The sequence below is a fragment of the Palaemon carinicauda genome, chromosome 37, assembly GCF_036898095.1.
Source record: "Palaemon carinicauda isolate YSFRI2023 chromosome 37, ASM3689809v2, whole genome shotgun sequence".
Taxonomy (NCBI): domain Eukaryota; kingdom Metazoa; phylum Arthropoda; class Malacostraca; order Decapoda; family Palaemonidae; genus Palaemon; species Palaemon carinicauda.
This window is the reverse complement of record NC_090761.1, coordinates 44,117,551-44,136,856: the sequence shown is the minus strand read 5'-3', so window position 1 is coordinate 44,136,856 and position 19,306 is coordinate 44,117,551. Positions and strand designations below refer to the sequence as shown.

General features: G+C 42.3%; 1 protein-coding gene across 5 annotated transcripts in view; it reads left to right on the top strand.

Annotated features, from left to right (window-relative positions):
* Positions 1 to 19,306, top strand: part of LOC137629611 (androgen-induced gene 1 protein-like) — a 138,993-nt gene that overhangs the window by 33,357 nt on the left and 86,330 nt on the right. For 4 of the 5 annotated variants that reach the window (XM_068361096.1, XM_068361097.1, XM_068361099.1 and 1 more), the window contains 2 exons: positions 9,227 to 9,364; positions 13,726 to 13,943. In XM_068361096.1, the coding sequence (XP_068217197.1) occupies positions 9,227 to 9,364; positions 13,726 to 13,943 (356 nt within the window). Of the gene's footprint in view, positions 1 to 8,359; positions 8,563 to 9,226; positions 9,365 to 13,725; positions 13,944 to 19,306 lie in introns of those variants that run through there. The other variant, XM_068361100.1, reaches the window with a different exon arrangement.

Here is a 19,306-nt window from a genome sequence, read left to right as displayed (position 1 = left end):
ATAGGGATGTGATGTCTGGTGTTCCACAGGGTAGTGTTCTTGGCCCATTACTTTTCATCTTATATACACATGACATGTGGTTTGGCCTAGAAAACAAGCTTGTTGCATATGCAGATGATGCTACTCTCTTTGCATCATATCCATCTCCTGAATGTAGATCTGGGATTGCTGAATCCCTTAATAGAGATCTAGCTAAAATTAGTGCATGGTGCAAATTATGGGTTATGAAGATGAATCCTAACAAAACTCAAAGCATGATTGTAAGTAGGTCAAGGTTAGTGGCTCTTCAACATCTGGATCTCAGCATTGATAATGTTTCTTTAACTTTGTATGACTCTTTTTGAAATTTTAGATGTGATTCTCGACAGCAAATTTACTTGAGAAACACATTAGGTCTGCGTCTTCTTCAATTGCACAAAAGATTGGCTTATTGAGAAAGTATTTTAAGATTTTTGGTGATCAATCTATTCTGAAAAAAGTGTTTTAATTCTTTTATTCTACCTTGTTTCGAGTATTGTTCTTCTGTCAAGTCTTCAGCTGCTGATTCTCATCTTAATTTGTTGGACAGGAACTTACGGTCTATTAAGTTTCATATTCCTGATCTAGATATTAATCTTTGGCACCTTCCTTCAATTAGTTCATTATGCATGTTGCATAAGATTTTTCATAACTCTGACCATCCTTTACTTTCAAATCTTCCTGGACAGTTCCATCTTATTCGTAATACTAGGCAAGCAGTTAATTCTCATAGTCAGGCCTTCTCCATCATGAGGCTCAATACTACACAGCATTCTAGAAGTTTTATTCCAGCTGTGACCAAGTTGTGGAATGATCTTCCCAATCGGGTAGTTGAATCAGTAGAATTTCAAAAGTTCAAAGTTGCAGCAAATTTTTTTATGTTGAACAGGCTGACGTAAGTCTTTTTATAGTTATATATGAATTTTCTGTTTTGATGATGTTAGTGTTTTTTAGAATATTTTATTTTGATTTTTCAATATTAATCTTACCCGATAATCATGTAGCTGTCAACTCCGTTGCCCGACAGAATTCTACGGAAGGGATACGCCAGCGATCACTATACTAGAAGGGGGTGTACTCACCAGCGCCACCTGTGGCCAGGTACTGCAGTACTTCTTGTTGACACCACCTCAATTTTTCCTCTGTCGTGCTTCCGGCAAGACGTTCATGGATACGCTTATAATTTTGGAGTCTTGTTCACGGTTTTTGGTGAAGTATTGCTCTAAGATTTCAGCTTTCGCTATACTGGAAACTTGTCTATTAGCTTAGATAGCTTTTATATTGATTTGATTAATGGTTAACGATCTTTTGCTTTAATTGGAATCCCCCTTGACTGTTCTTTGATTCAAGATGTCTGACCTTTCTCAAGCCCCTCCCCAAAGACGATGTAGGACTTGTATTAGGCGTATTCCGAAGGCCTCGGTTGATCCTCACACCGTTTGTTCCGACTGTAGGGAAAAATCCTGTCAGTTGGAAGATCGATGTGAGGAATGCGCCGGACTTTCGGAACTTGATTTTGTTCGATTCCTAAAGTATACCACTAAGTTAGAGAGAGAGAGAGTTAGGAGGAGTTCGGCTCGCTCTTCGCTTTATTCCTCACCTCATGATCCTCAACCTTTTCCTCCCCCTGTAGTGGCTACCCCCGAACCTACTTTTTGTGCTCAGCCTGATATGTCTGATGTTTTACGTGCCATTCAGGCTTTAGGTGATAAAGTGGAATCGGTAGTGAGTGACCACAAGTTCCTCTTGGCGGACGTCAAGGAACTAAAAGTGAAAAGTGCAGTGGGAAGTGGTAGTGCCAGTGCTGTGCCGAGTGCTAGTGTCAGTGTCAGTGTTGTGCGTGAGGGTACTTCTGTGCGTGCCAGTCGTCCTCCCAGTCCGGGACCTCTTGCAAGCTCCCAAGCCCAGGGGAGAAGCAATGTCGAAGGGCAAAAGGGTTCGGCAGGCCTTGATCGGCGCACAGAAGTATCCTCGGTGGTTGCGGGCGTATCTTACGGAGATCGTCACTCCCACTCTCAGACGATTGAGCCTTTAATTTCCTCGTCTGCAGTTGCTTTCTCGGGGAGAAAACGCTGGACTCAGGTCTCAAGACCTCTTAAGCGTAAAGTCCAAACCTCACGAGTTCAACAGCCCGGATGTAGTCATTGGGCTAGCTCTGACTCGCCGCAGTCATCAGGTGACTGCACACCTCCTAAGAGAGGTAAGGCGATGCCTCAACAGACCTCAACTTCTGTTAAGGCTTTGCCTCAACAGACCTCATCGTCTGTTGATCCCAAGATGGCTTTGCTGCAGTCCATGCAGTCGCAGCTTGCGGTCTTAATGAGTGAGTTTCAGGCAGAGAAGGTTACACCTCCACCTGCGAGCGCTCCTCCTCCTCTCCGCAGTCCAGTCTGCCAGACGTACGAAGTTGAGGTTCCTCAAGCTACCTCCATGCGTGAGCTACCGCGTTGGGAGTTGCCAGTTACCAGCGTTGTGCAGCAACCTCCTCAACAATGGGGACAGGAGTCTTATGCCTTACAACCTCCTCTTCCCTTGAGACAAGAGTTTCTTGCAGTAAGACCTTCCTCCAGGCAGCAACCTCTTGAGGTACGACAACCTCTACCATCCTTGAGGCAGCCACCTCAGCTCTCGCAGCTGCTACCTCAACTCTCGAGGCAAGCACCTCAAGAACCTCAACTCGTGAGACAGGAACCGCGTTCTGCGCAGCCGCCACCTCAACTCTCGCAGCTCACACCTCAAGAACCTCAGCTCGGGAGACAGAAATCTCTTACTGCGCAACCACCTCAACCCTTGAAGCAAGCGCAACTCTTGAGACAGGAACCTCATGCACTGAGTCAACCACCTCAACGCATGCATCTACCACCTTCTCCTCTACTTGACCAGTCTTTGCAGCCTGCTCCTCAGGTTTTACTTCAGTCGCCTCTCACCACACTTGCTCCTCAAACCGCCGCAGTACCTCCTTCATCCCAGCCTCATGACTTTGTCATTAACAGCCCTCATCCTCTTCAACTGAGACTTGAGGATGAGACCGCAAGTGTTTATGCACCCGCTTGTCAGGATTCTGCTGTTCAGCATACCGCTGTAACTTTACCTCTCGCTTCTCAACACTCAGGTGATGAGGTTTCGGAGGAGGAAGCTGCGCACCTAGATGATCCCTCTTCGGACGTGGAGGAACCCAAGTCGTCACCACCCTCCATTGACTTTCGCAAGGTCCTGGCTCTTTTCAGAGAGGTTTACCCGGATCATTTTGTTTCTGCTACCCCTCGCTCTCCTCCATCAGAGTTTTCTCTAGGCATGCAAACGGTTAAGTCGGCCTACACTAAGCTCGTCTTTGCTAGATCCTCTAAGAGAGCTTTAAGAATGTTAGGGGATTGGTTACAGTCCAAACAACAACTAGGGAAGACTTCATTTATGTTTCCCCCTACTAAGCTCACTTCTAAGGCGGGCGTATGGTATGCCACAGGAGAGGAACCAGGCTTGGGAATCCCTGCCTCTGGCCAGGCTGACTTCTCAAGTTTGGTTGACTCTCCACGCAGATCGGCTATGAGGCGCTCTAAGGTCTGCTGGACCTTTTCCGACTTAGACCACTTCTTAAAGGGTGTCTTTCGCGCCTTTGAGATTTTCAATTTTCTCGACTGGTGCCTGGGGGCCTTGAGCAAGAAGACTGCCCCTGCTGACAAGGACTCGGCCATGCTTATAATGTCCTGTATGGATAAAGCTATTCGCGATGGGTCAGGCGAACTTGCCTCCATGTTTGTTTCGGGAGTACTCAAGAAAAGGGAACAACTGTGCACTTTCCTTTCCACTGGTATCACCTCTTGTCAAAGGTCTCAGTTACTTTTTGCTCCGCTTTCTAAGTTCCTGTTTCCTGAGGAGCTTATCAAGGAATTGTCTGCGGCCCTTATTCAGAAGGACACTCATGACCTTGTGGCCTCTTCAGCTCGTAAGGCTAAGGTTGCTCCTTCGGTTCCTAGAACTTACCGCACCCCAGTGGCCGATACTCCTGCTACAAGATTTATTCCGCCCTTTCGTGGCAGAGCCCCCAGCCGAGGAAGTACCCGTCCAGACACTTTCAGGGGCAGGTCTAAGAAAGGTCCCAAGCCTTCGAAAGGCAAACACTGACTCTCCTCCTCTCCAGACAGCAGTAGGAGCCAGACTCAAGATCTTCTGGCAGGCTTGGGAAAGAAGAGGTGCAGACGCCCAGTCTGTCAAGTGGCTAAGGGAGGGTTACAGGATACCATTCTGCCGCAATCCCCCTCTGACCACTTCTCCCATCAACCTCTCTCCCAACTACAAGGAAAAGGACAAGAGGCTAGCGTTACACCAGGAGGTGTCGCTCCTGTTACAGAAGAAGGCAGTAGTGATAGTCCGGGACCATCAATCCCCGGGCTTCTACAACCGTCTCTTTCTGGTGGCCAAGAAGACAGGAGGTTGGAGACCGGTGCTGGACGTCAGTGCGCTCAATGCTTATGTCACCAAGCAGACGTTCACTATGGAGACGACGAAGTCGGTCCTAGCAGCGGTCAGGCAGGAGGACTGGATGGTCTCGTTGGATCTGAAAGACGCTTACTTTCACGTTCCTATTCATCCAGACTCCCAACCTTTCCTGAGATTCGTTTTTGGAAAGGTTGTGTACCAATTCCAAGCCCTGTGTTTTGGCCTAAGCACAGCGCCTATGGTGTTTACGCGTCTGATGAGGAATATTGCAAAATTCCTCCACTTAGCGGACATCAGAGCCTCCCTTTATTTAGACGACTGGCTGTTAAGAGCCCCCACAAGTCGTCGCTGTCTGGAGAGTCTCAACTGGACTTTGGACTTGATCAAGGAACTGGGTCTTTTGGTCAACTTAGAAAAGTCCCAGCTTATTCCCTCCCAATCCATCGTTTACCTGGGAATGGAGATTCGGAGTCAGGCTTTTCGGGCTTTTCCGTCGGCCCCAAGAATCAGCCAAGCCCTAGAGTGCATTCTGAGCATGCTGAAGAGGAACAGATGCTCGGTGAGACAGTGGATGAGTCTAACAGGGACCCTGTCATCGTTAGCCCTGTTCATCGAGTTAGGGAGACTCCACCTCCGCCCTCTCCAATTCCATCTAGCAGCTCACTGGGACAAGGATTTGACGCTCGAAGCGGTCTCTATCCCTGTCACCGAGGAGATGAAGACTACTCTCATGTGGTGGAAGACCAACATCCTTCTCAAGGAGGGTCTATCGTTAGCGATTCAGACCCCCAATCTTCATCTCTTTTCGGACGCATCAGACTCGGGCTGGGGCGCGACCTTGGACGGACAGGAATGCTCGGGAACATGGACCAAGGAACAGGAAACGCTTCACATCAACTGCAAGGAGCTGCTGGCAGTTCATCTGGCCTTAATGAACTTCAAGTCCCTCCTGCTGAACAAGGTGGTGGAGGTGAACTCCGACAACACCACAGCCTTGGCATACATCTCCAAGCAGGGAGGGACCCATTCGAGGAAGCTGTACGAGATAGCAAGGGACCTCCTCATTTGGTCAAGAAGTCTAAACCTCACTCTGGTTACGAGGTTCATTCAGGGCAATATGAACGTCTCAGCAGATCGCCTCAGCAGGAAAGATCAAGTCATCCCCACGGAATGGACCCTTCACAAGAGCGTGTGCGACAGACTTTGGACCTTGTGGGGTCAGCCAACGATAGATCTGTTCGCCACCTCCATGACCAAGAGGCTCCCTTTGTACTGTTCCCCAGTTCCAGACCCAGCAGCAGTTCACGTGGATGCTTTTCTGCTGGATTGGTCCCATCTCGACCTATATGCATTCCCGCCGTTCAAGATCATCAACAGAGTCATTCAGAAGTTCGTCTCTCACGAAGGGACACGGCTGACGCTGGTTGCTCCCCTTTGGCCTGCAAGAGAATGGTTCACAGAGGTACTACAATGGCTGATCGACGTTCCCAGGACTCTCCCTCTAAGAGTGGACCTTCTACGTCAACCTCACGTAAGGAAGGTACACACAAACCTCCACGCTCTTCGTCTGACTGCCTTCAGACTGTCGAAAGACTCGCAAGAGCTAGAGGCTTTTCGAAGGAGGCAGCCAGAGCGATTGCCAGAGCAAGGAGGATATCCACTCGTAGAGTCTACCAATCCAAGTGGGAAGTCTTCCGAAGCTGGTGCAGAGCCAATGCAGTTTCCTCTACCAATACCTCTGTAACCCAAGTTGCTGACTTCCTGTTACATCTTAGGAATGTTAGATCTCTTTCGGCTCCTACGATTAAAGGGTACAGAAGTATGTTGGCTTCAGTTCTCCGCCACAGAGGTTTGGATCTTTCCTCCAACAAGGACCTGCAAGACATCCTTAAATCTTTCGAGACTTCTAAAGAACGTCGTTTGTCCACTCCAGGCTGGAATCTAGACGTAGTCTTAAGGTTCCTTATGTCTCCTAGGTTCGAACCTCTCCAGTCAGCTTCCTTCAAAGACCTTACTCTCAAAACTCTTTTCCTCGTCTGCCTTGCGACAGCCAAAAGAGTTAGTGAGGTTCACGCCTTCAGCAAGAACATAGGATTCACATCCGAATCAGCAACATGTTCTTTACAGCTCGGATTTTTAGCTAAAAATGAACTTCCTTCACGTCCTTGGCCTAGATCGTTCGAAATTCCTAGCCTTTCCAACATGGTGGGTAACGAGCTAGAGAGAGTTCTTTGCCCTGTCAGAGCTCTGAAATACTATCTTAAAAGGTCAAAACCTATACGAGGACAGTCAGAGGCCTTATGGTGTGCCATCAAGAAACCTTCGATGCCTATGTCCAAAAACGCTGTTTCGTATTATATAAGGCTTCTGATTAGAGAAGCTCATTCTCACATGAAGGATGAAGACCTTGCTTTGCTGAAGGTAAGGACCCACGAAGTGAGAGCTGTAGCCACTTCGATGGCCTTTAAACAGAACCGTTCTCTGCAGAGTATTATGGATGCAACTTATTGGAGGAGCAAGTCAGTGTTTGCATCTTTTTATCTCAAAGATGTCCAGTCTCTTTACGAGAACTGCTACACCCTGGGACCATTCGTAGCAGCGAGTGCAGTAGTAGGTGAGGGCTCAGCCACTACATTCCCTTAATCCCATAACCTTTTTAACCTTTCTCTTGAATGCTTTTATTGTTGTTTTTTGGGTTGTTACGGTAGGCTAAGAAGCCTTCCGCATCCTGTTTGATTTGGCGGGTGGTCAATTCGTTCTTGAGAAGCGCCTAGGTTAGAGGTTGTGTAGAGGTCCTTTAGTATGGGTTGCAGCCCTTTATACTTCAGCACCTTAGGGTTGTTCAGCCTCCTAAGAGGAACGCTGCGCTCAGTAAGGAAGACGAACTTATTAAAGGCAGAGTAATGGTTCAAGTCGACTTCCTTACCAGGTACTTATAATTTCATTGTTATTTTGAATAACTAATAATATGAAATACGGGATACTTAGCTTACTGATATACATGTACACTGGTTTTCACCCACCTCCCTGGGTGTGAATCAGCTACATGATTATCGGGTAAGATTAATATTGAAAAATGTTATTTTCATTAGTAAAATAAATTTTTGAATATACTTACCCGATAATCATGATTTAATTGACCCACCCTTCCTCCCCATAGAGAACCAGTGGACCGAGGAAAAATTGAGGTGGTGTCAACAAGAAGTACTGCAGTACCTGGCCACAGGTGGCGCTGGTGAGTACACCCCCTTCTAGTATAGTGATCGCTGGCGTATCCCTTCCGTAGAATTCTGTCGGGCAACGGAGTTGACAGCTACATGATTATCGGGTAAGTATATTCAAAAATTTATTTTACTAATGAAAATAACATTTTTCATTACTTCTTATATTGTTTATTTATTGCCTTGTTTCCTTTCCTCACTGGGCTATTTTTCCCTGTTGGATCCCTAGGGCTTATAGCATCTTGCTTTTCCAACTAGGGTTGTAGCTTAGCTAGTAATAATAATAATAATAATAATAGAAAAGTGTTGAAACTTAATATAATCTTATTTTAACATCTTAGGGGCTGATTAAAGTTGAAAGTTCAAAGATGTGATAAGGATTTATAAAAAATTAGAATAGCAGCTTTGAGAAAATTTTAAAAGTGGTTAAAGAAAAATATAAAGAATATTCCGAGTTGCTGGTTATGGGGGTGTGATAACTTATGCCTATTTATGTCATTGTAATGTGCACCTTTGTGCTTGACATTTTACAGTATCAATGGTCAGAAATGTTAAAGACCTTTTGAGTACTGTATAATGAATAGATGAAATATCTTGTTTGTACATTGATTCTTGTCGAAGGTCTTATCTTATCTTTGGATTTTATTAATTTTTCTTCATCTGAAAGATAAGTAAAGTACTCAAAGTGATAGAGCAAAATGAACATTTTCTTCATACACAAGGTGTTGCAATGAAAGTCTTTAAGGTTCACTCTGTAATTTGGGCTATATACTATATTGGCATATATTATGATGAATTCTATGTCCAACCTCCTCCTAATTCAGAGGATGAGAGACGTCGAATAGAACTGGGTGGAAGATGCAAGTACCTAACATTCCTTAATTTGGTAAGATATATTACTAATCTTAGTTAGCTATCATATGTTATAAATTTTACTTATTCTTTACAGTACAGTATAGTACTGTATAGTATATTGTATGTAAAAATTTATGTGAGAATCCCCTAATTATGTCTGCTGTACTAAAGGAACACTGATTATAAAATTAGAAATTTGTAGATTTAGTTATGGTCATATCAGTACATACATTGCTATTTGAACTTCTTGACTGAAAAGGAGGTTTTACTCAATTGCTCAGCATATGTATGTTGTTTTGTCCCTTTGTACCTCAGCTGCAACCACTTTTAATTTTCCACTTCTTATCCCTTCCCACTTCCTATTTTATTGCAACATTTGTATTGTAAAATATGAAACCCTGGTTGAACTTAATTCCAAAATGCATTAGTTTTGAATTTATCCTGTGTTAAAATTGATCAGCATTAGTTAGTTGTCATAGACAAGTATGTTCCCCTTTTGTATCAGTAAATTAATATCCTTTGCTGACACAGCTAATATTAGAAAAAGATATTTATCAAGTTTTTGATGCACATTATTTAAATGTCTTTTTTCAAACAAAATAGGTTACTTAATCATAGTGTTGATGATGTGATATCTGATGCTAATAATGCTTTCACATTGAGAAAATAATGAGTTCTATCTGCTTGTTTTGCAGCTTCTGCAGTGCGGGTTCTTTGGTCTTTGTGTCGCCAATGATTTGTTTGGGTCAGAAGCAAAGGTCCGGAATGAGCAGAGTGCGCTTCAGAAATACCGCGATTGGCTTTTCACTACATTGGTGTTTCCAATGGGCTTGGTAAGCACTCACTGTATTTTGTTATTTTTTGTCTGTAGTCTGATTAGATTATTAATACATGACAAATGAAATATCCGTGGTTCTTACAAACCTTTTAGGGTTTTGAATATACCGTGGTACATATGTTGAATATATCAATACTGTAATACATGAACTCTACTGTAATTGGGAATTCAGTGTTAGCTATTAGTATTATGTAATTTTTAATAAGGAGACCTTAAATATGATAGTACAGTATGTAAAATAATGTTTACACTTTTTAAAGCTCTTTTAAATGTAAAGTATTGCTAAATACATAATTATTGGAAAAGAAGAGACTTGCAAATGCAAAAGATGTGAGAACAAATATAGATTTGAATAAAATATTTGATCTTATAAGATGATAACGTACTACATACTGGAGAAACAGTATTCATAGGCATATCCTATATTTATTTGTGTAGGTCTTTCATGAAGGCAAATTAATATTTATGAAGTATAGAAGGGGATCCAATAGGTATAGGTATTGCTGTTAGTGTTCTTGCTTGCTTCTTTGGCTAGTTTGGACACAGGTAAACATTTCCTTGGATGCTATCTTTAGATTCTAAGGTGGTTTATTAGATGGAATCCTGTAACTACACTTCTTGACACTTTGTGAGTATAGAACAATTGATAAATGGCTGGTTACATAATTTATAAAAGAGGTAAGTGTGAATCGGTAAAACACGGTGAGCAGTAATATAGTAAATATTTATAAGAATAGAAGAAATGTATAGGTTCATGAAAAATTTTTCAAAATACATTAACCTAAACTTGGGTAGCTGTTCTAAGAAGTTCCACAATAAAAATAGAATTGTTCCATCACTAAATACAAACCAACGCTATTTATAGGGGTACAGTATTACTTGCGGTGATGCTGAAAGACGAGCCATTAGATTTATAGCGAGGGTTAACCACCCACCCGCTAGTTAGGAGGGGGTTAAGGGTTAGTAACTACCCCTCTCACCCACACACCTGGGTTTAACCCACTTTGTTTTTGGGTCGGATGGAGAATGGACATTACTGCTCTTCCCCCTCACCAATGTTGACTTGCCATTACTACTAATCTTTTGTTTACTTTTCCTTTTTCAGTGTGTGTGCTCTCTTCTTGGTCGTTGCCATACGGACCTGCCCAATATTTGAGGGCCGCTCCTGCGGTACCTTTATGTCGTCTGTTGAGACAGACCCGCACCAGTTATGTCCTGCGTGCAGAGGGTGCTGGTGTGATAAGTACAACACCTGCCCTGAATGCCGGGAGTGGTCTGCCTCCCAGTGGGAAAAGTTTGGGCGCCGACAGAAGAAGAAGACTAAAAGGGATTCATTGCCTTCGGGGTCTTCCTCAAAGTCGAAGAAATCCAAGGCTTCTTCTTATGCCCCCGACCTCTCCCCGTAGCTCCTGTTCGGCTTGTTTCCTCCAGAGAACTATCAAACAGTAGCGTAGGCCATTTAACTCAAGGTCAACCCCGGTTCTCGAGGACGGTGCTGGTTCCCCTAGTTAAGCGGGGCCCCTCCCCCCTGGGAAACCTGCTCTTTCTCTGATATTTGTCAGGCGTGGCTATACCTTAGCTTGGCCGGCCCTCCTTCTCCTGTTCCAGCTTCTTCAACTTGGTGCTGAAAGGCAGCGTTCATCATCCTCCGAGGTGGATCCTTTGGCCCTGCTGAGTGTCAACCTTTGTGATCCTGTAGTGTCATCTGCAGTATCTGCCGATGATTCCCGCTCAGCCTCTTCCACTGCTGCTGTTGCCATTGCCGAAGACCGTGCTCCCACACCGTCTCTGAGCTGACTCTTCCGTCAGAGGTGGAGCAAAGTCTGAGGCAAGTCTCTTCTGCGGGTGGGCATCTCTCGTTCCAGAGTAAAATCTCCCCTAGAGACACTGGTCTGGAAACCTTCTAGAGATCTTCCTGGTGGGCAGTCCCCCGTTACGTAGGATTATTATCGTCAGCGCCAAACTCGTAGAGTTTGTGGTCGTCCTCGTCGCCTCAGACGTTCTCCTTCACCTCTGGCAAAGAGACATCTGTTTCGCTCGTCGCCTTCATCTGCCAAATGATCTCCTTCTGAGGTACTTTTTCACAGCCCTTATGCTGCTTAGCTTTGGAAATCCTCAGATGGATGGAAGTATGTAAGAAAATTTGGTAGCCATAACATCCCAATTCATCCCGGACAAGAAGAGTGTGCTGGCAGACAGTCTGAGCAGGAGAACTCAGATAGTTGGCTCTGAATGGCCCTTGAATCAACAGATAGCCAACAAAGTTTTGACTTTGTGGGGTTTGCCGACAATCGACCTGTTCACGACATCCCTCAACCGGAAACTCTCAGTGTACTGTTCTCCATTACCGGATTCCCAAGCATTCTGGCAGGACTCTTTCCAACACCCGTGGGACAGGATGGACGTCTATGCATTCTCCCCCTTCTGCCTAGTAAGGAGAATACTGAAGAAGGTCAGGGAATTATAAAATCTAACAATGACCCTCATAGCTCCGCTGTGGCAACATACTGAATGGTTCCCAGGCCTTCTACTTCTGCTCACAGAGGCTCCAAGGGAGCTCCCTCCACTTCCCGAGCTACTCAAACAGCCACACGTGAAGATATTCTATCGAGCGGTAGCATTGCTACGTTTTCACGCCTGGAGATTATCCAGCAAATGCCCACGAAGAAAGGCTTTTCTGAACCAGTTGTGAGACTCATGTCAGGATACCTCGGGGAGTCGATGGCTGCTGTGTACCAGGCTAAATAGGTCCGTCTTCCGTGGATGGGGTATTGCTCTACTCAGTGCCTCTATGCTAACAATAGCGGAGTTCTTGCTATACCTTAGGGAGGAAAAACTCTGTTCGGTGTCAGTGGTGAAAGGCTATCGCTCAGCCTCAAGCCTTGTCTATGAACTAAATGTAGTTACCATTTCCATGACGAAATTCTCACTCCTCATACAAAACTTTGAGCGTACCTGCCCCCAGTTGGAAGTCGGGCCTCCCCCATAGAACGTTGTTAAGGTCTTACGTTCACTGAAAAGAGCCCCATATGAGCCTCTTCGTCAAGCCTCAGACAGAGACTTGACTTTCCAGACGGCCTTTCTCCTAGCCCTGGCCTCTGTGAAGAGAGACGGTGAGCTACATGGTCTCTCTTACAACATCGCCTATTTAAAGGCCGCTCATAAATGGCAGAGGCAAGGGACAGTGACATTGCCCTATCAAGCAGGGCAATGCCCTAGAGACTGACCATCTATACGTATGATCAGCGCCCAAGCCCCCTCTCTACCCAAGCGAGGACCAAGGAGGGCCAGGCAATGGTGCCTGATGACTCAGCAGATTGACCTATAGGCTCCCCCAAACCCCCCCATTCTTAGCTCACAAGGATGGTGAGGTTGCAGCGACAAAAGAAACTGAGTTTGAGTGAACGGGACTCGAATGCCAGTCTGGCGTTCACTAATCAGGGACGTTACCACATCGGCCCTGATAACCATAAGGGGATTGGGGCAAGTCACACTCATTTTCGTTTCAGAGTTTGTAGCAAAGACTCAAAATCCATCTGTAGGAACTCTGCACAGCTAACATCTTCTGTCTGCAGGTGATTACCATGCTCTTTGTGCAACCTGATATATATGCATATATTTGTTATGTCCCCATCCTCCAAGCAAGGTTGAGTGTGGCAATGTTTAGATTTAGCATTAAGTGTAGATCTTCTACATCCTTATCTTGAGTAATCGCAGAATTCTTCTATTTCCAGCACTAATCTCCCAGACCGCGATCCTACTAGGATAAAGAGGTGTCAGGGTCCTTCTCCAACAGCTCATATGAGGCACAAAAGGTCACCCCGGGTCAGTAACCAGCCAGTTGGTTTGAGAACTTCCACTCCCCTAAAGGCGAGTCTCCATAGTAAAGAGTGGAGGGTTTGTGTGTAGCGCTGGAACAGATAACAAATTAGAAAGTAATTTATATTTTCCCTAGCTATACTGTACAAACTTGGAGCTCTTTACAGATACTGATCCCACCAACACTTACTCCTGAAACTCCTGCCGCAATTGCAGAAGTGACGGTTAGTTGCTAGTACTGGTGTGAGTGGGGCCTGACCTATCCCACTCCTACCCCCTGCTAACTAGCAGAGAGTAGTTACACCTTGCCTGAACAGCTTTATCGGCTAGATTCAGGTTCGCCGAAATAAATAGTTCATAGTAAAGAGCTCCAGGTTTGTATACTGTAATGAGGAAAAATACAAATTACATACTACGTACTGTAATTTATTATGGTAGCACAAGTTGTTTATGTTTGTTTTCTGTAGGCTGTGTCTTGTAAATCTGATATTATATGGATATGGTTAACTCTTGTTATGTACTTTTATTTCCCAACAGTTTGTTTCCCTCATATTTTGGAGCTTGTATGCAATCGATAGAGAATTGATATTCCCAGCTGAGCTAGACTTGTGGTTTCCTGCCTGGCTCAATCATGTAATGCACACATTACCAGCTATTGGAGTTCTGATAGAAGTTTTCATGGTGTGTCATGTTTATGAAACTGGAGTGAAGCGCTTTAAACCAATTGTAGCTGCCTACTTTATGTATCTTACATGGTAAGTACTATATAGAATTTCTAGTACAGTACCATATAATATACTGTACTCTAATTTTAAGGGATTTCTTAATAGTTTTATTTTTAAGATAAAAAGTTTATAGTTTCCATTTACATGTGGTCCAGTATCATATTCATTATAAGGTAGTATAATTTTTTGTAATAGATTTTAGGTATTCTTGTAATTCTGTCAATAATTACTGTATTGACTGTGATAGAAATTAGAGGATTAAGTGCTTAAGTACTGTACTGTAGAGCTGCTACTGTACAGTTAATTGTAATATTGTTACATCATTTTCTAAAATGAAAAACAATCTTATTTTGATAAATTCTGCAGTAAGATATGGAGCACGACCATAAGGATTTTTTTTTCTTTAATTACCATCACCTTAAGTGGATATAGTACTTCACTTTGGATATGTTACCATTTATCTTTTTTTAAAACTGTTCCCTGCCCATGAACAGGTTAGTTTCTCAGTGGCTTTTTTTTTCACTAATCCAAATTTACTAGAGCTAAGGTACCCAAAACTTAGTGTGACCTTGTACCATCTCTTGTATCATAGCCCATATTTTATAACGAGCATCTTGTGCAATTATTCCTGAATTGAAAGTCAGATACTTTTTAATTATTTTGCAGAATACTTTAGAACAAAAAATCAAACTACTGTATAAAGTTTATAATATGATGTGAATGTTATTTTAAACACTCAAAGAACCTCTTTTGAATAGGTTAAGTATGCTTGTCCTCTAACATTTGCAAAGAATATATAGCTGTGATACTGTATCAGCAAAAGTAGAGAATTTGTTGATATGAGCTGCCCCCTTAATAAGCCTCCTAGACTCCATTTCCTTATATAGCTAAGGGAAAACCCTTTTTGTATCTGTGAATATTGTAATTAGGGTAAAAGCTGTGAAAGAGATTAAAACTGAAATAGTACATTACTACTTTACCATTCTAATAATGCATGCACAAAATTTATATAATAGGTCAGATATACCATTACAGTATTTGTTCCCACAAAAATACAATCAATATCCTTTCATAAGAGTATAATTCCCAGTTCGAATCTCTCTCTCTCTCTCTCTCTCTCTCTCTCTCTCTCTCTCTCTCTCTCTCTCTCTCTCTCTCTCTCTCAATATTACTTTGACTTTCTCCTAATTTTATAAACTTTATTTTGTATCCTAAAACTGTGAGTAATATTTAATTTATTTTATATATGCATACATATATATATATATATATATATATATATATATATATATATATATATATATATATCTATTTATATTTTTTTTTATTATTTTGTAATGGCGTGGATATTTCCATATCTGTTATTGCTGCCTGCTTATATGAATGGGTGGAGGTATCCCGGTTGGAGGTACTGTATTTACATTTAAAGCTATATGTGAGAGTATTGGGTGATCTCTGCCATCCCGGAGATGTTTTGGACCTTTTTAACGGAACAATTCTCAAGGGTTGGGTTGTCGGAAACTATGGCGATCCAATCCTTGAGGTAGGACTCGGCTTCTGGGGAGGATGATTCCATAGGTTCTTGGTCTCAGTCGTAAGATGAGGATTTTCAAAATACTGGAAGTTTAAAAATTTATCAAATGGCAATAAATTATAATCAAGAGCGAAATTAGATATTTATTTTACATAAAACAGAACTTTTACTGAAATATGTTTTAGAGAAAATGGCTCAGGATCGTAGGTTGTCTTATTGCTTCTTGGCATTTAAGCGAGGTATCCGTCCCTATGAAGACCGATGATGCGACCTCACTAATAACCCCCAATATCAGAAAAATCCTCAGGATCTATAAATATGCGATAAACACGCTCTATTAATAGAGAGCAAATATACGAAAATATAATATCAAAACTATTTAATTGCCAATTAATATAATAAATGTATGAAGATCGAACGAGCAAAATAAAACAGACTCCTCACAAATATAAGTAATTAAACCGGCAATAAATTCTAAATTTTAAATAAAAACAATATGGTTGGTCCTTCGGATGATTTTTTATAGTTCAGGTTAAGGAGACAATTCATTCAAAGTGAATGAGTAACTTGAGTGAAATTTACAAGGCACAAGCATCAGTGTGGTTTGCAACTTACCTCCACTCTAAGCAAGCCTCTCTAGGTCAATTGCAGCTGTCGTTGTTAATTCACAAGTCGATGTAAACTCCATGGTATAGTAGCCTCAAAAAGAAGTAATCCAAGTGCTCGCACTTCCAAGCAGGATCATCCTCGACCAACGGTCACACTAGTCACTTAATGCTTCATGATAAAATTTAGGCTGGATAGGTGAAAATTACAGGAGAAGAGTTGACACGCCCTTTTCTGCTGCTGAGTGAAAATGCACTCCTGTCTTCAAACGCTGGGACTAGAAGTAAACTTTTGAGGTGGATTAAAGGTTTCCGTTCAGTCTCAAACTCTAGTATTAAATTTAATCACTTTAAAGGAGGAATTTTATGGTTGCAAACTATTGATGCTTTTCCAAACTTAAAACGTAACCTTCTGAAACTGAATGGGTCTCCAAAGCAAGAACACGAACTAACCATTATAAATAATTTAGACCCCCCTCCCCCCAAAAAAAAAACTTAAAATTTTGAAACAAGCAAAGAGTAGAAATCAAGGACCATAAAGGGTGGATACTACACTCAAAAGTTAAAAAGAACAAAGTGAAAAAAATTTAACTTTTTTTCTTTTTTTCAACAGAGGATTTTGTTTACACCTGTGCCTCTGTATCTGTTTTGTTGCTATCCTTCGGGTATGGTATGAAGTGGACCATCTGAAAAGTATTCTCTCATTGTGCCGATAGTTGAGAGTGCATATTTCCTTTCCAACGTATGATGCCTTGATATTCTCGAGCTGGTAAATCAAACAACCAACCAATCATGACCCCTGGTTTATGGATTCTTTAAGTAACGAACCCCCATCCCCTAGATATGCTCACTCTCCCTGGCACTGTTGACAACCTCTGCTAACTTAATTAAGGAAAACTCTGTTGATGACCTTGGAATTATAAAAGACCCTTTACTGATGTTAAAAAATCTAGTAATTTGGGTAACACAAGGAAACTGCAAATCTGTCATGTTACCCAAATTCTAATAGAGACAAATTGTGATGATATACATAAAGCATTTGAGTGCTATGGATTAATAAAGGAAATAGGGATGAGACTCAAAGGTGAAAAATGGGATTCATGGATATCTTTTGATAGTCATGATGAAGCATTTGATGCAGTTTGTAATATTATGAATATTAAATTTTAAATATTTAACTTAGCCGGTGAATATATAGCTGCAACTCTGTTGCTCGACAGACAAAAAACTGTACAAAAAAACTCGCCAGCGATCGCTATACAGGTTGCGGGTGTGCCCATCAGCGCCAACTGTCGGCCAGATACCAAACTCCATGTAAACAAGGACTCAATTTTCTCTCTGTCGACGTGTCGACAAGATGTACTTTACTCGCTGTTGAAACCTGGAGTTTTTCCCATCATCTTTGGTGAAGTACTATATTCTGGTTTGAGCTTTGGCAGTGCAGGTGTTTTATCTTCATCTTAAATCTTGAACTCGTTTTGGTTAGATTTAATTTTTGGTGACAAAGAGAGTATGGACTTTCTTTGACTTTTAAATGGCCGACCCTTCCCTTAGACGGAAGTGTGTTTGGGCTTTTAGTAATTATCTTATCACGTTATAAATTAATTATAGATTTTCCTCTTCGATTAACTTTCCATTTATAATAAACATAAAAATAAATTTTAATGTTTTGTTTATATGCGACCTTTCCTGAGAGTAGGCGGTCCTAACTTGGAAACCGAAGTTAATCAACGTTGAGCCCTTTAAATCGTAAATAGCTTTTAAAGAGCTAAGGATTTAAAACTTTTTAAATGAAATATTTTATGAAAGAATTTCTTTGAATAGTCTTCGTACTGTTTTCAAAGATGAACTAACGTTTAGTTTATTTATGCTACGCAGTTTGCGCTCTATCGTTACGATAGAGAGAGAGTGTATCACGGTTTCACTTTGCAGAAAGAGTAAATCGATTCTGACGTTTTGTTCATTCTTCTTTCAAAGCTTAAATGTTTTAAATTCTATTTTAAAGGAACTTTTTAATTGAAAAACCTTTCAGTTTTTTCCTTTGGTCAAATAACATGTTTTTTGACGAAACGTAATTGGGCTCTTCTCTTAGGTGCGAAATCAAGAGAGAAAGAGAGAGAGATAGAGACGGAGGGAGAGAGAGGAGAGAAAACGTTCCGTTCAAGCGGGTAACGTTGTTCTCGAGTTACTCTCGTCCCTAGTCTCTGTACGGGGAGAAAGGATAAAACGTTTTTAGTTTTATTCTCGTCCCCAGGCAATGTACGGTGAGAGATTGAAAACGTAGTTTTGAATGAACTAGTGTTTATTCTCTTCCCCAACCACTGATTTTTTTTTTTATCTTAAAAGATGTTTACTGTTTTTTTTGCTGGTATTAATGAGCTTGCATTATACGCCTGATTTCGCATTTACTACCTTTTGATGAGGGTAGAATTGCGTGCTTCAGGTAGAAATCAGTAAAAGTTTCGATTTCAGTGAAATAAGTGCAAAACAGAAAATCGTAGTGATAAAGTGATATTGCGCAAAGTGTTACAGTGTTGCGTCCGAGGGTTCGTCTGTTCGTGCCTGTCGTTCACCTAGTCCGGGACCTCTTGCAAGCTCCCAAGCCCAGGGGAGAAGTAATGTCGTACGACTTATGGGTTCGAGAGGCCTTGATCAGCGAACAAACGTTTCCCTCTATGGTATCGGGTGTATCTTACCAAGATCTCCCCTACCATAAGGCGAGAGAGACGTTTTTCTCCTCGTCATCCGAAGGCTTTTCGCATAAGAAACCTGTAACAAGGTTTCGAGACCCTTAAGCGAAAGTCAGTCCTTTCAGGACAGGTCCAGCATCCTGGTTGCAGCCATTAGGACAGCTCTGACCCTATGCAGTCATCGGAAAACTGCTCGCCGCCTAACAAAAGCGTAACACAGACTCCGAGAGTCTTTTTTGTTGGCAAAGTGTTGCGGTCACAGACGTTACCCTCGTCTCTTACCACAACCATTTCCGTTGATCCTTAATGGGTTGTACGGCAAGACATGCAGAATATGCTTGCCTCCCTTATGGAAGACTATTCTGCCGATTAGTCCGTTGAGTCTAGCCGTTTATCTCATCGATATCCTGGCTTTCAGCCAACCTAACGTTCCTTTGTGCATCCTGTTGACGTTGGCGTAGCTAAGTCACGTCAGTCAGGTTGTTTAGAACCACACTCGATGCGGTCTCGTGTGGATTTTCAGCCACATTTGGACGTTAGGCCACTTGCTGATGCTCCTGTTGA